The sequence below is a fragment of the Endocarpon pusillum genome (genome assembly GCF_000464535.1).
Source record: "Endocarpon pusillum Z07020 unplaced genomic scaffold scaffold481, whole genome shotgun sequence".
Taxonomy (NCBI): Eukaryota; Fungi; Ascomycota; class Eurotiomycetes; order Verrucariales; family Verrucariaceae; genus Endocarpon; species Endocarpon pusillum.
In genome coordinates, this window is record NW_006916465.1 from 2,993 (window position 1) to 17,579 (window position 14,587).

At 29.7% G+C, this 14,587-nt stretch overlaps 1 protein-coding gene across 1 annotated transcript; it reads left to right on the top strand.

The window, feature by feature from the left end:
• Nucleotides 1-12,532: 12,532 nt before the first annotated feature.
• On the top strand, nucleotides 12,533-13,162 carry EPUS_06316 (uncharacterized protein; the record flags this gene model as incomplete). Its single annotated transcript, XM_007805846.1, has 1 exon — nucleotides 12,533-13,162. The coding sequence occupies one exon, from the start codon at nucleotides 12,533-12,535 to the stop codon at nucleotides 13,160-13,162; it is 630 nt and encodes a 209-aa protein (XP_007804037.1).
• Between the last annotated feature and the right edge of the window lie 1,425 nt (nucleotides 13,163-14,587).

Genomic DNA, 14,587 nt, shown 5'->3' on the forward strand with positions numbered 1-14,587 from the left:
CTTTTATTAATAGATAGCCTCCTTAAATATTCTTACTAGGTTTAAAAGAGGAAAATAAGGATATTAGGAGGGAGTTTATTATAAGAGAATAGAGTTCTACTACTATAAGAAAAGACAGAAGAGAAAGACTATTATAAGAGAGCAGAGTACTATTATTATATAAGAGAGGAAGACTATTACAAGGGAGCAGAGTGCTATCACTATACAAGAGAGGAAGACTATTATAAAGGAGCAGAGTACTATTACTATATAAGAGAGGAAGACTATTACAGGGGAGCAGAGTGCTACTACTGTGCAAAAGAGGAAGACCCTTATAAGGGAGCAGAGTGCTGCCACTATACAGGAGAGAAAGATCCTTATAAGAGAGTAGAGAGCTGTCACTGTTTAGGAGGAGACACTTGCAGAGGAGCAGACTATAGTCTGCTGCTGTAACCAAGATAGAAGGAGGAGAAAGTGATTTATAAAGGAGCAGACGCTGCTGCTAATAACATTACTTTTCTTTTGCGAATAAAAGTAAATAACAAGATATTAAACAGCCTAAAATATACTGTATTTAATTAATAATCTTGGCTTTTATAATAAAATTATTATAGGCGAATAGCTATTAATAAGTAGGCTTTTATAATAGTTATTATAAGTATATAGCTACTAATAACTAATTAATAAGAGAAAGAATATTTCCTATATAAATAATACAGAAAACTATATACTAGTTTTAATTAAGTAAGACCCTAATTTAGCAGGATTTGATTATACATATATAGCCAAATTAGTTACATTAATCTAGCACGTTATTCACATGCTTATTATAATTAATAAACCCTAGGCTAGTAAGGCATGCTAGTAACTAATAAGGCTATTAGAAAGAAGGATTATATAGCTGTTACTTTGAGGCTAGGTAATAAAATAGATCTCTATAGTAATAGAGTATTAAGAGCCATACTTAATACTAGTGTAAGGGGAGTCTTAGGAATTATATTTAAGTCAGTTGTTATTAATAGAACTAGATACTTAAATAGATCTCTCTATAAAGAGAGTATTAAGAAGTGTATTTAGGACTTATTTGAGGGCTATGTACAAAGTATACGCAGGCTATACACAGAGCATGTATAGGACATGCCAAGGTTATATAATATATTATATAATATTAATACTAGTACAAATACATAAGTATCTGCCCTTATTCTAGATAGAATCTATAATCTCTCTGGTTACGCTATAGCAACATACTACTTTTACCTTATCTATTTCTAATAATAATATTAAATAAGTTTCTTTATAGTTCTTAAATTACTATAATATTATATAAAGCTACTTTAGAGTCTTATAAAAGGCTTATAAAGACCTTTATATAAGACTTATTAATATTATATTATAAGATCTTAAGATTTTAAGTTTATATTATATATTCTATTATTCTTTTATTTCTAAGGTAGTTAAGCTTCCTCTAAAAAGGGATTAAATATTATAGCTTTATATAGAGTCTTCTTTTAGCTTATTTCTTAAGCTTATTAATTAGCCTTATATTAGCTTTCTTTTATGTGTCCCTTTAATCTGAGTTTATTCTTTATCTAGTTTTAAGTAAGGGAGGGCAAGAGAAAAGGGAAGGGGATAGAGATTTAGGAAGAGGGAATAGAAATCTAAGAGAAAAGGAAAAGAGGGTAAAAAAGAAAGAGAGGAGGTAAGGGTCTAAGAAGAGGGGATAGGAATCTAAGAGAAAGAGGAAGGAGAGAGCCTTTTACTTATAATTATGTATATAAACTCTTAGGCCTTATTATTATAGTTATATTACATCTTTAATTATTTATTTTCTTAAATTAGACATATTAATAATTATGCCTTATAATCTCTTAAGTAAAGGCTATATTATATAGCTTTCTAATTAGTCTTTTTAATATATACTCTTATTTTATAGTTTCCTATATAATAGCTGTAGATCTAATTAAACTATGCTTAATTAAGGGTTGGTCATGTCACTTACAGGACGGTCAACGTTGAGCCAGTAAATGGCCACTATATTATAAATTAGTTTTTTTTAAATAACCTTATTAGTTATCTTTAGACATATTAGCTTTAGAATTATATAATTAAACTTGCTCTTTATTAGTATGTTTTTTAGTTTCTTAAGCGTATAATCTTTAATATTAGGAAAAGTCTAATGTTTTCTTGCTTTAGTTCTTTAGCTATTTCTTATTTATTCTAATTTATCTTTATTTATATAGATTTAATTAAGACTTTATATATTTTGAACTTTTCTTAATTATATAATTAAACTTGCTCTTTATTAGTATGTTTTTTAGTTTCTTAAGCGTATAATCTTTAATATTAGGAAAAGTCTAATGTTTTCTTGCTTTAGTTCTTTAGCTATTTCTTATTTATTCTAATTTATCTTTATTTATATAGATTTAATTAAGACTTTATATATTTTGAACTTTTCTTAAATAAGAGGACTTAATACTTTTATCTAAAATATATCTTTTTAAAGTCTTATACAAAATTCTGTATTATTTATATATAAGGCTATTTCCTTATTTAATAACTTCTTTATAATAATAATAAATTTCTTTTTTTTTCGTGTTATTAAATTACTTATTAATTATCTTTATTATCTCTTTTATAAATAGCTTATTAATCTTGTTCTTTTTTTGGCTACTAATAAATTATATAATTATCTTTGTAGTTTTTAAGAGTAATTAATTAGTTAATTAAGGTTTCTTAGCAAAGGGCTTTACAGGCTATTACTATATAGTTTCTGTGTATAACTAAGGTTTTCTTATTAGTTAGGGGGCTAGGGCTAATCTTGTTAGAGCTTGCTTTACCTATTCTAATTATGTCGCTAAGTCTTAGGCTTAATCTCGTTTCTCTAATAAGTTATTTATAATATATGCTTCTTATAATTTAGGCGCATTCTCTTAAGAGGTAGGCGCGTTCTAACTTTATTGTCTGTAAGAGCAGAGGTAGAGAATAGGATCAAGGAGTAATTATACGTTGTGCTATAGGACTACCTCTTCTAGGCCTTAATTTGTGTACAAAGTTAATTATCTATGCGTGTATATCTATTATGTTCACTAATACCTATAGTAATTTATATATGTTCTTATAAGTAAAGTAGACATGCTTAATATAATTAGATATATAAAATATAAAAAGTCTAACTATATATATTTATATATATTAATTCTAGATTTTTACTTTTATTTTCTTAGCTCTAATATATATATTATAACCCTGACAAAGTCTAACTTATAAACTTTTATATTAAGTAAAGGCGTTTTATAAAAGATTATAAAAAGTCATAATAAAAATAGATTATTATTTATAAATTAAGTAAGTTAAGACCTAAATTAAATATAATTAGACTTAGGATTAAAGAAATAAAAAAGAGCAGAGAATAACCTATTATTATAAGTTATAAATAATAATAAATAAATAATATCTAATATATTATAACTTAAAGAGGAAGAGAAATACTAATAAAGGACATATAAAGTATTCTTTAATATAATATAAATTATAATAAAAAGGCTATTTAAGTCTTATTACTAGAAGATATAAATATATATAACTCTAATATTTTAATTATTTAGGAACTATAATATAACTCTTTCTTAATAATAATATACTGCCCTTCTTCTTTATTATTTTATCTAGCATACTTAAAGATAAAATAAATAAGAGTATACTTTTATATATATAAAAAACTTTACTTAGACTTATAATTAATTATAAACTATTATATAGATCTTTAAATACTTATACTCTGATATAAAGAAATAAAGACTTACTAAAATATTATTATTTATAACATTTATAACCCTAGTTTATTATCTTATTTTATATAAGAGAAAGGAACGCTTATATCTCTCTGTAATATATTACTAATGCCTATAAATAACTATATTATTACTAGAGACTTTAATCTTTATTACCTAATATAATATAATATCTTAAGACTAACTTAATATATAATAACTAATACTCTAATTAATATTTATTATAACTCTTTATTAGACTTAATTACTCTTTATAAATTAGTAATATAAATTATATATAATATATATAATATTATTAATTTACTCTTTACTTTAAAAAGACTTATAAATAAGATAATTAAATACTTTATTATTAAAAGTAATGCTAAACTGCTTCTATTATTTATAGATATCTAAACTTAATTAATTAATTAATATAATAAATCGTTTAGAAGTTAAATCTAACTTTTATTCAAAGTTCAAGTGTAATCTTACTTAGTAGTTAGTAAGTGACACTAGGCCTAAACAGACATAGCCTCAAGTTATATGACCACTAGTATACTAGCGGCTTAGTAGCAATTTAATACTCCCCTTGCTGCCTAAGCTACATGTACTATAAGCAACAAGTTGCGCTATTATAAGCAGCTGCTTCACACTGTCCCTCTGTCCGAATATCTGTCTACAGCGCGCCTGCTCCTGCACTCCTGCCTGCAGTCCGCCTATTACTCTGCGCGCGCGCTAACAGCGCTCTTTAATAGTGTTATATCAGCATTCTCTAATTCAAATAAGGCCTATCTCAGTGCAGAATTGTACAAAGGCGTCCTTAGGGAGTGCCTTAGTTAGTCTGTTAGCAAGCATATCCTTCGTTAATACCTAGGAGATCTGAATTTCTTCTTCTTCTTCTAGCTGCCACATATAGTAATACTAGATATTAATATACTTTATTTGATCATGCTGCTCAAGGTTCTGTATCAGCTTTAAACAGCCTTTGTTATCTCTATAGAGGGTTACTATTACTTGCTCTATACTAAATTCATTAAAAAGGCGTTAAATTTATATAGCCTGCCTTGCTATTACTCTTATAACTAGGTACTCTGCTTTTATACTAAATATTAATATTATTCTTTGCCTTTTAGATGTTTAGGAAATAGTTATATTATTTAATAAGAATAAATAGCTAATTATTAACTTTCTGTTATCCAAATCTCTTGCAAAACTAGCATTTATATATCTATATAGCTGTAGCTTCTTTTATAACATATTCTGTATAACATAATTAACTCTGAATTCGAGACTTATATCTAGTATCCCTTTAAGGTATTATAAGACCTTTCTTATAGCCTTAAGGTGCCTTATATATAGATCTGCGTATTATTAACTTAAATAGCTAATATAGAAACTAATATCTAGTCTTATGCTATATACTAGATATAGTAACTTCTTAATTAGCGTCTAATACACCTAAATATTAGTCTCTTTTATATCTTCTTCTTTATTTAAGGTTATAAATATGCTAGGCTTTATTAGTATAATTATAACATTATAATCTATTATGCCCTTTATAGTAAGAATTTCTCTTAAATAAATAGTCTAATTAACTTATAGCTATTAGCAAACTTTGTCTCTTCTAATCCTTATCCCTATAATTATTCTTACTTCTCCTAAGTCCTTTATATTAATTCTGCTAAAGAAGGGCTTTAATTTAACGGATGGCTTCTGGATCCTCTATTGCTAGCAACAGGTTATTTATATATATACTAATAATTGTCCTTTTATTACTAGATATATTAGTATGCTTAGATCTCTGTTTAACGTGCTATATTTATTAGTTCTTAAAACGCTTATAAGCTTTTCTCTTTACTTTCTTACAGATTACTTAAGTCTATATAAGCTCTTAATAATTCTGCACGTCTATTAGTCTCTATTTAGCCCTTCCTTAAGTAATACTCCTTTAAGGATCCGCATAAATATCTGCTTATCTTTTTCTCTTAACTCGTTAGCTAGATACGGCAATTATATTTATCTAATATAGTTTTATATCTCTTACTGTGACAATAGTAAGAAATATCCTAAGGGACTTTCTTCTGATAATAGGAGCAAACGTCTCTTTATAATTTTAATCTTATGAATCTGTAAGAAGCCCTGTGCTATAAGCTGTGTCTTATATCTTGCTGGCTGGCCATTCTCATCTCTCTTAATCTTGAACACCTATTTATACTCTACTAACTTCTGGCCCTTAGGCAGCCTCTTAATTCTCCAGGCTTAGTAGGTGCTCAGGTTCTGTAGTTCTTCATTAACTGCGTCTCTCTATTGCCTACTATACACAGGGTCTGTCACCGCTTATATATAAGTCCTTAGCTTATCTAGCCCTGAGTAGCCCTTATTTCTACATGCTAATAGTAAACTCTCTCTCACGCCAGGGTACTCACTAGCGTCTACTATATTAATAGTCTTTCTAACTGCCTTATCTAGGTCTTTAGAGTAACTAGGCTGCTCTGCCTCTGTAGCCTTTGTAAGTATACTAGGACGCTTACTTGAACGTACTACTTCTTCTCTAACTTTAAGCATACTAGGACTCCTACCTAATTATACTGCTTGTTTTCTATCTGCAGGTGTACTAGGACTCATACCTGACTGTACTACTTCTTTAGTAGCTCTAAGCATACTAGGACTCTTACCCGACCATACTGCTTCTCTAGTAGCTCTAAGCATACTAGGACTCTTACCTGACTATACTGCTTTGCTATAGCCTAGCTGTGCTATCTCTCCTCCTGTAAGTGTACTAGGACTCCTACCTGACTATACTCCTTTTAACGCTAAGGTGACTCCTGTTCCTGCAGCAGCTATAGCGTCCTGAGCTCTGCGAGTGCCTCTTATCGCGTCCTTCGCAGGGGCGAACTGTCTTAACACAATAGGATCTTTTGCAACCTCTACAGAGGTCCTCTCTTGACTTATAGCAGGATCTTTTATAATCTCTATACCCGACTCTTTTGCCTAGCTTAGGAGCTGTTGCAACCATTGTCTGCTCATCCCTTGCTGCCTTGTTACAGATAGTTCTCTTACTAGCTATATACTTAACTCACTTAGTCTAATTCTCTTAGACTTATCTTGTTTAAAATATTTAATTAAATCTCCTGCCTGTATAGGCAAGGGGTTATCTAGATCTATAATGTTGTTAGCTTGCTTTTAGGGCCTACCTCTCTTTCTTAGCGCATCTGGCTATGCCCTCTCTATATATGCCCTCTGTAAGGTATCTGTAAAAGGAGATAAAGGGTATTGTGTAAGGAGGTCAGCTCTCTTGCGGCTTTTGTTAACAGTGTATACTAAGATAACATAGGCGTTTTACTAAGTAGGACTTTACACATAAATCTACTTTATTATTAGTATGTACCCTATCAGAATGCCTGTCTAGGTCCTCTTAATATCAGACTTCTGTCGCTTCTCCTTAGAGATATAAGCATAAATAATACTGCCAAAGATCTGTAAGTGGCTAAGGAAGAGTACTTGATTTGTTTAAGCCTGCTCTAAAGTTATCTTAATCTCTCTTACTAGTAGTCAATTTCAGATATAATTAGCGATATCTATAGCCTTAGCTTAGAAGTAGTTTAATAGTCTATTATTAATTAGTATTAAGTCCTTTATTATATAAATAGTTCTTTATGCTTGCTCTATATTACTATTATGCTTAAGGGTATAAGGTATAAAGGGGCTAATAGATATGCCCTCTTTTTTGTAATAGTCCTTTAGGGCGATACTTATAAATTCTCCCCCTTTATTAACTTAAAGCGCTACTAATAGATACCTTAATTTAGCAACAACTATAACGTGCTAGTTCTTAAAGTGCTTATACGCATCTGATTTCTGTATTAGGAAGCTTATCTAGCTCTTCTTTATATAGTTGTCCTCTAGGACTATAGTGTAGTGCTTGCCACAAAAAGAGGCAGAATAATAGGGTCCTTAAAGGTCAGAGTGGACTAATTCGAGCTTCCTTATAGCTTTTTAGCTTCCTTTGTAATAGATTATCCGAGTTTACTTGCTTTTAATACAGGGCTTACAGATTTGGCTACTCTCTTAGAGCTTGTTTACTTCTCTAAAAAAGACTAATTCTATGTTAATAATAGCAGGGTCTGTATCTAAAACAGCTAAATCTATGCTAGTAGACATCCTGTTAGCCTAAGCGACTCAGATATAGCTTACGTGGCCAAGTCGATAGTGTTATAGTTGCTATTATAGGTCCTCAGTTGTTTTGAATATTAGTCTGCCTTACACAGCTATCAGGATAGCAGCATAAGTATTATTAAGCACAAAAAGGTTATCCTTAAGAGTTGCGCGGGCGATAATTTCTTTATTAATAACAAGTACTATATAATTATTTATATTCATGTATTTCACTCTATTTAACTTTAATTAGCTAAGAGATAAGAGGTTGCTTGTACAAGCAGGCGCGTACGCTACGTCATTAATATCTATATAGCCGTCTTCTATCTTAATTCTGATGATACTAATCTGTTTAGCTATAATAATACTAGTATTAGCAGTAGTAAATTATTTGTTTATAATTGTTAGTACTTGAAACTAATTGCTCTAGCTAGTAATATATTTGCTAGCGCAAGAATTAATATACTAATTATGTTCTTTATTAAGCTTGCTTAACTTTAATATATAAATAATACTATAAGGGAATTCTTGCTGTTTAGAGTCGCTTTCTGTATTGTCATCAGCCTTTACCTAGTTAATATAGCGTTTAGATACTAGCCGTTTTAATTAAGTAATATTTCTCCTTTTATTAATGCTTCTTTCAGTCTATTTAGCCAGTTTATAGTCTCTTACAAAGTGGCCAAGTTCATTATAGTTATAGTATTAGATCTTAGTCAGGTTCTTACGTTGCTTACTTCTAAACCTTACATTATTACTGCCTTAGATAACAGGCCTATCTTAAGGTTTATATTAATTTGTACTTCTTTAAAGGCAAGTATCTGCTAAACGTTAGCTAGTTTTATATCCTTCTAGTTAAGGATATGCTCTTTTTTGCTGTTAAATTAGGAAGGGAAATCTTTAAAGAGCTAAATTATCTGAATGTTCTTCTAGATGTCTCTTGTAAGGTTGACAGCTATACAAATCCGTTTAATAATAGCTAATATCTTACTAACGTGAGCATTAATAGACTTCTTAAGGCCAAGAGCCTTATAATTAGCAGAATGAAAGAAGAGCTCTTGTAGAGATGCATAGATGATATCTTGCCTTGTTTGTGAGCATACCAATTTAAGATGATTCCAGATGAGCTATAGGTTATTAATAGTCTTAATGCTCTAAAACAGCTTATTACTGACGTCTCTCTTTAGGTAGTATACTGCCCTTATGGTCCTATAGTTATTTAGGTCATTTAGTGGCCTAGGGGCGATGTATCTTTATAACTCTTTTTCTATTAGACGTAGATGGGCCAAATTGGACTAATAAGGCTAGTTCTTAAAGCCCTTGAGCTTCTCTCGCTTCTTGTGATTGTTATTATTATTGCTGCTTATCTTGAGAAGGCTTTAAATAGGCTTCAAAGGCTGTAAGGAGATTTAGAGGAGCTTTAAAGCTAAAAGAGGGTCTAATTAGCTTAAGATCCTAAAATTACTTAGGCAGATTTAGGACCTTTTAAGGTAATTACTAAATAAGGGTAACAGGATACTACTAATTATAATCTCCTTTAATTACTTAGTATTCTGTTTATTTATTAGCGTTTAGAGAGTGCTTACTAGGCTTATAATCTGTTAAAAGTAATGCTAAATTGCTTCTGCTATTTATAGATATCTAAACTTAATTAACTAATTAATATAGTAAACTATTCAGAAGTTAAATCTAACTTTTATCTAAAGTTTAAGTATAATCTTACTTAGTAGCTAGTAAGTAATGCTAGGCCTAAACAGATATAGCCTCAAGTTATATAACTACTAGTATACTAGTAGCTTAATAGTAATTTAACACTTATAAGATAAAATCTTATATAATTATTAAATTATATTTTAATTAAAATATTCTTTTGTCTTTAAATATAATAATTTGTAACTAAACTTAGAAAAAATTAGAAAAAAATAAATAACAAAATCTTGCTAGAATCTTTAGAATAATTTATTATAAATAAGGAAGAATTACTAACTAAGGAACAGATTAATATACAGGTTCATAATATTATATAAGCAGTTACAAATATTATTAAGTATAACACCTTATAGAGTAAGGCATTAAGTAAATCAAATAAATACTAGTTACAAGAATATAATAAAGCTATTAAAGACATACAGGCTAAATATTATAAACTCTTATAAACCTATATAATAATAGCTAAAGAGGTATATAAGAAGATAAGAAGACATAAGATAAGTATTATTTAAAAGGCAAAAGTAATAAGCTTTTATAAAAAGATTAAAGAAGTAGTAAAGAATAATAAAGAAGCGTAAAGACTTGCAAAATAGGCTAGAAAAAAGACAAAAAAATTAAATAAGCCCCCTTAATTACCTCTATTAATTATAATTAAAAGTATTTATATTTATATAGCTAAAACACTTACAGAAAAGCTAGATACTTTATAAGAAAAGTTCTTTCTCCCCCCTTAATAAGTAGACCTAATAGACCTAGAATCTATATAATACCTTATCCTGTTATAGCTAAATATAAATATTAGTACGATTATATACGCGGGATGATTATGAACCACGTTATAGATTTATAATATTATATAAGTAGTTATAAACGCTATTAAGTATAACATCTTATAAAGCAGAGCGTTAAGCAGATTAAATAAATACTAATTATAAGAATATTATAAAGCTATTAAAGATATATAAGCTAAATATTATAAACTCTTATAAACCTATATAATAATAGCTAAAGAGGTATATAAGAAGATAAGAAGACATAAGATAAGTATTATTTAAAAGGCAAAAGTAATAAGCTTTTATAAAAAGATTAAAGAAGTAGTAAGGAATAATAAAGGAGTATAAAGACTTATAAAATAAGTTAGAAAAAAGACAGGAGAATTAAATAAGCCTTTTAACTGCCCTTATTAATTATAACTAGAAGTAATTATATCTATATAATTAAAACTCTTATAGAAAAGCTAGATATTCTATAAGAAAAGTTCTTCCTCTCCCTTTAGTAAGCAGACTTAACAGAATTAGAATCTATATAATACTCTATCTTGTTATAACTAGATATAAATATTAGTAAATAAGAAATTACTAATATAATCTTAGAAATCCTTAAAGAGAAAGCACTAAGGCTAAATAATATCTTAAACTATATTCTAAAAATAATAAATAAATAGCTTGCTTATTGCTTAGCACTAGTCTATAATACTTTATTATAACTAAGACATTATCTTTTTAAGTAAAAAAATATAATTATACTTATTATTAAATAAGTATACAGATTAAGAACAGCTATTAATACTATTAATAGTCATAACTTATATATAAAGTGAGATTATAGTATATCTATACATTAAGTGTAGATTCTGCTAGTGTATAGATTACATGGTATATCCTATACTACTAGCACATAAAATCCTATACTATACTTGATTAGGAATAATCTGATCAGACAATATTTGGCTATACGTGTACAGCCAAATAGTACAGACTATAGTCTGCTAATCAGCATGTATTCTTAATACTCCCCCTTAAGCTAAATCAGCTTGTGACTTATTTTAAGACCTTGTTAATCTGAGTAAAGACACATAGTTATTAAATAGTAGTCTAATAAGGGGTTTGGTTAGTCTATTAGCTATTATCTTATCTATTAGAATATAATTAATCTTAATCTTATTATATTGTATAAGGTCTCTAACATAATAATATATAATATTAATATGCTTTGATTAATTATATATATATAGATTCTTAATAAGCGCTAAAGTAGATTAGTTATCTCTTAAGAGGTTTATAATCTATTAGCTTTCTCCTAAGTATTATAAGAACTTTATGTCCCAGAGTAATTAAGCAAGCTAGATTACTTATTTTAAATAAGTTAATATACTGATATACTTAGCCTCTATTGTTAATATAGCTATAAATCGTTGTTTTTAGCTTAGTTATAATACTGCTCTCTTTATAAGAATAAAGATGCTACTAATTATAGACTTTTAATCTACCTTATTGCTAGTATAGTCTGCATCAGAATATCCTACTAAAGACAGAGTTTCTAGTCTATATTAGATTCTTATATCCTTTATTAAGTGCAAGTATCTTAAAAGATGCTTTACTATAGATTTATAACGCTTTATTAGATCTGATATAAACTAAGCAAGGTTTATTATTATAAATATAATATCTGGTCTTGTATTTAATATTATATATATAATGCTTCTGACATACTTCTAGTATTAATATATATCTATTTGTTTATCCTTATTTAATAATAAGGCTAGAGCGTTATATTTATTAATTAGTATCTTAACTAGTCTATACTTGTCCTTTTTTATTTAAAGTTCTAATATTATTTTTTTAATATAGGTTAACTAGTCTAGATATAAAGTCTTTTACTAGCAATTATAAGTTACTCTTATACTAAGAATCCTTTTAATCTCCCTTAGATCCTTAATCTTAAAGATATAAGTAAAGTCTTTTTTAAATTTAATTATATTAGAAAGTTATTAAGAAATAATTGCTAAGTTGTTTACCTAAGTACTAATAATTGGTTTTAACAGACTAATTATTATATAATTATACTAATCTCTAGTAGCTTATGGCAATGCACTACAGGCGGCATCATGGCAAGGTGACAAGAAGGTGATGGAGATGTTACTGGCCAAGAACGCGGATGTGAATGCTCAAGATGGAGTTTATGGCAATGCACTACACGCGGCATCATCAAAAGGTCATGAGAAGGTGGTGAAGATGTTGCTGGCCAAGAACGCAGACGTGAATGCTCAAGGTGGAGAGTATGGCAATGCACTACACGCGGCATCATGGCAAGGTCAAGAGAAGGTGGTGGAGATGTTGCTGGCCAAGAACGCGGACGTGAATGCTCAAGATGAAGAGTATGGCAATGCACTATACGCGGCATCATGGCAAGGTCAAGAGAAGGTGGTGGAGATGTTGCTGGCCAAGAACGCGGACGTGAATGCTCAAGATGAAGAGTATGGCAATGCACTATACGCGGCATCATGGCAAGGTCAAGAGAAGGTGGTGGAGATGTTGCTGGCCAAGAACGCGGACGTGAATGCTCAAGATGAAGAGTATGGCAATGCACTATACGCGGCATCATGGCAAGGTCAAGAGAAGGTGGTGGAGATGTTGCTGGCCAAGAACGCGGACGTGAATGCTCAAGATGAAGAGTATGGCAATGCACTATACGTGGCATCATTGCAAGGTCATGAGAAGGTTGTGGAGATGTTGCTGGCTAAGAACGCGGACGTGAATGCTTAAGGTGGAAAGTATGGCAATGCATTCCCAGCCAGTCGAGAGAGCCCAGTAGACCATTTTCACGCACCGCTCTTTGCTCTGGTCCGCCCAGAAGAGTGGCAATGTCTTTGAGCTTGTGGCGCTGTTCTAAGACCGGAGCTAGGTAACGGAAATAATGAGACTTCCGTCCCATCCTCAAAACAACCCTTTTTTTTCTATCTTTTATCATTCCACTAATTGTTGTTCAAATCTGTCGAAACATGGTCAAATATGTCCAGTAATGTACATAATTAGTTGACCAGGTACGGCCATCCATTCAGTCTAGTCCTAAAGGGTACTAGTCTACTCATTTCCTGTACCATGATACAGGAGATATTTGCACGCTAGTAGGTCACGTGTATTTGGCTGTACATGTACAGCCAAATCCCCTTTAGGTAGTTAGTTCCTTAAGCAACACAACAAGGACAGTCTGAAGCCTTCAATATACAAAACTCGACAAAATCAGCTGAAAAATGCTAGAATTCGCAAAACTACTCGAAAAAATTATCAACAGCCTGATTCGTCAATTTCGATACCCACAGAGCCTCCACGCAGGCTACATACGATATGTCTTTACTAATAAGTTAATTTTCTTTATTATTAGTATAGAAAATGCCTGATTAATTAAGTTAACTATATATAGTATAACTGAATTTAGTTCAGTATCTTAATTAATAATAGGCTTCTTTTAAGGTCGTCTTTTTAATGCATAATCTAGTAAAGAATTAGGGGTCCCTCTTATACAAAGGTCAATAGTTCCACTCTTCTAGAGTTCATCAAATGTTATAACTAAGGAACGAGTTATATATCTGAGATTTAGTGTGTAGATATAAAACTACTTTATTATGTTCTCTTTGTATCCTATAAATACTCTTACTCAGCCCTGATTTATTAGCTTGTCTTGTCTCCCTGATGCTAGCAGCGACTTTAGATTTATATATAAATAATACTTACATCCCTAGATCCGGATATAGTTAATTAAGAGTTTTGTCTTAGTCTAGGCTTCCTTAAGGGTGATTCTTTGTCTATCTATCTCTGAGCCAACTATAGTCTAGTTACAGATATATGTCTTAGTCTTTGCTGCTTTGTCCTATAGTTTAAGTAGTAACTTAGATTCCTTTAATATTACTTAAATGTTGTTTTCTGTTATCTGAATTATGTGTTTAGCTATATTATTCTAACTTAAGGTGTATAAGACAATATATTACGCACTAATTCCTATTTATTAGCTTTATTTATTAAGGGTTTATTTAAGTTCTCTAGCATTATTATTTTAGATTGCCTTTAGCTTTATCCTTATAATAAGTTCTTTACTCTGATACTACTTCTTAAGATAATCCTTTATTCTTTATTAATTCTTAATTAAGATTACTTATAACTTTCTAGAATAATTATTAATAATTTTTAGAA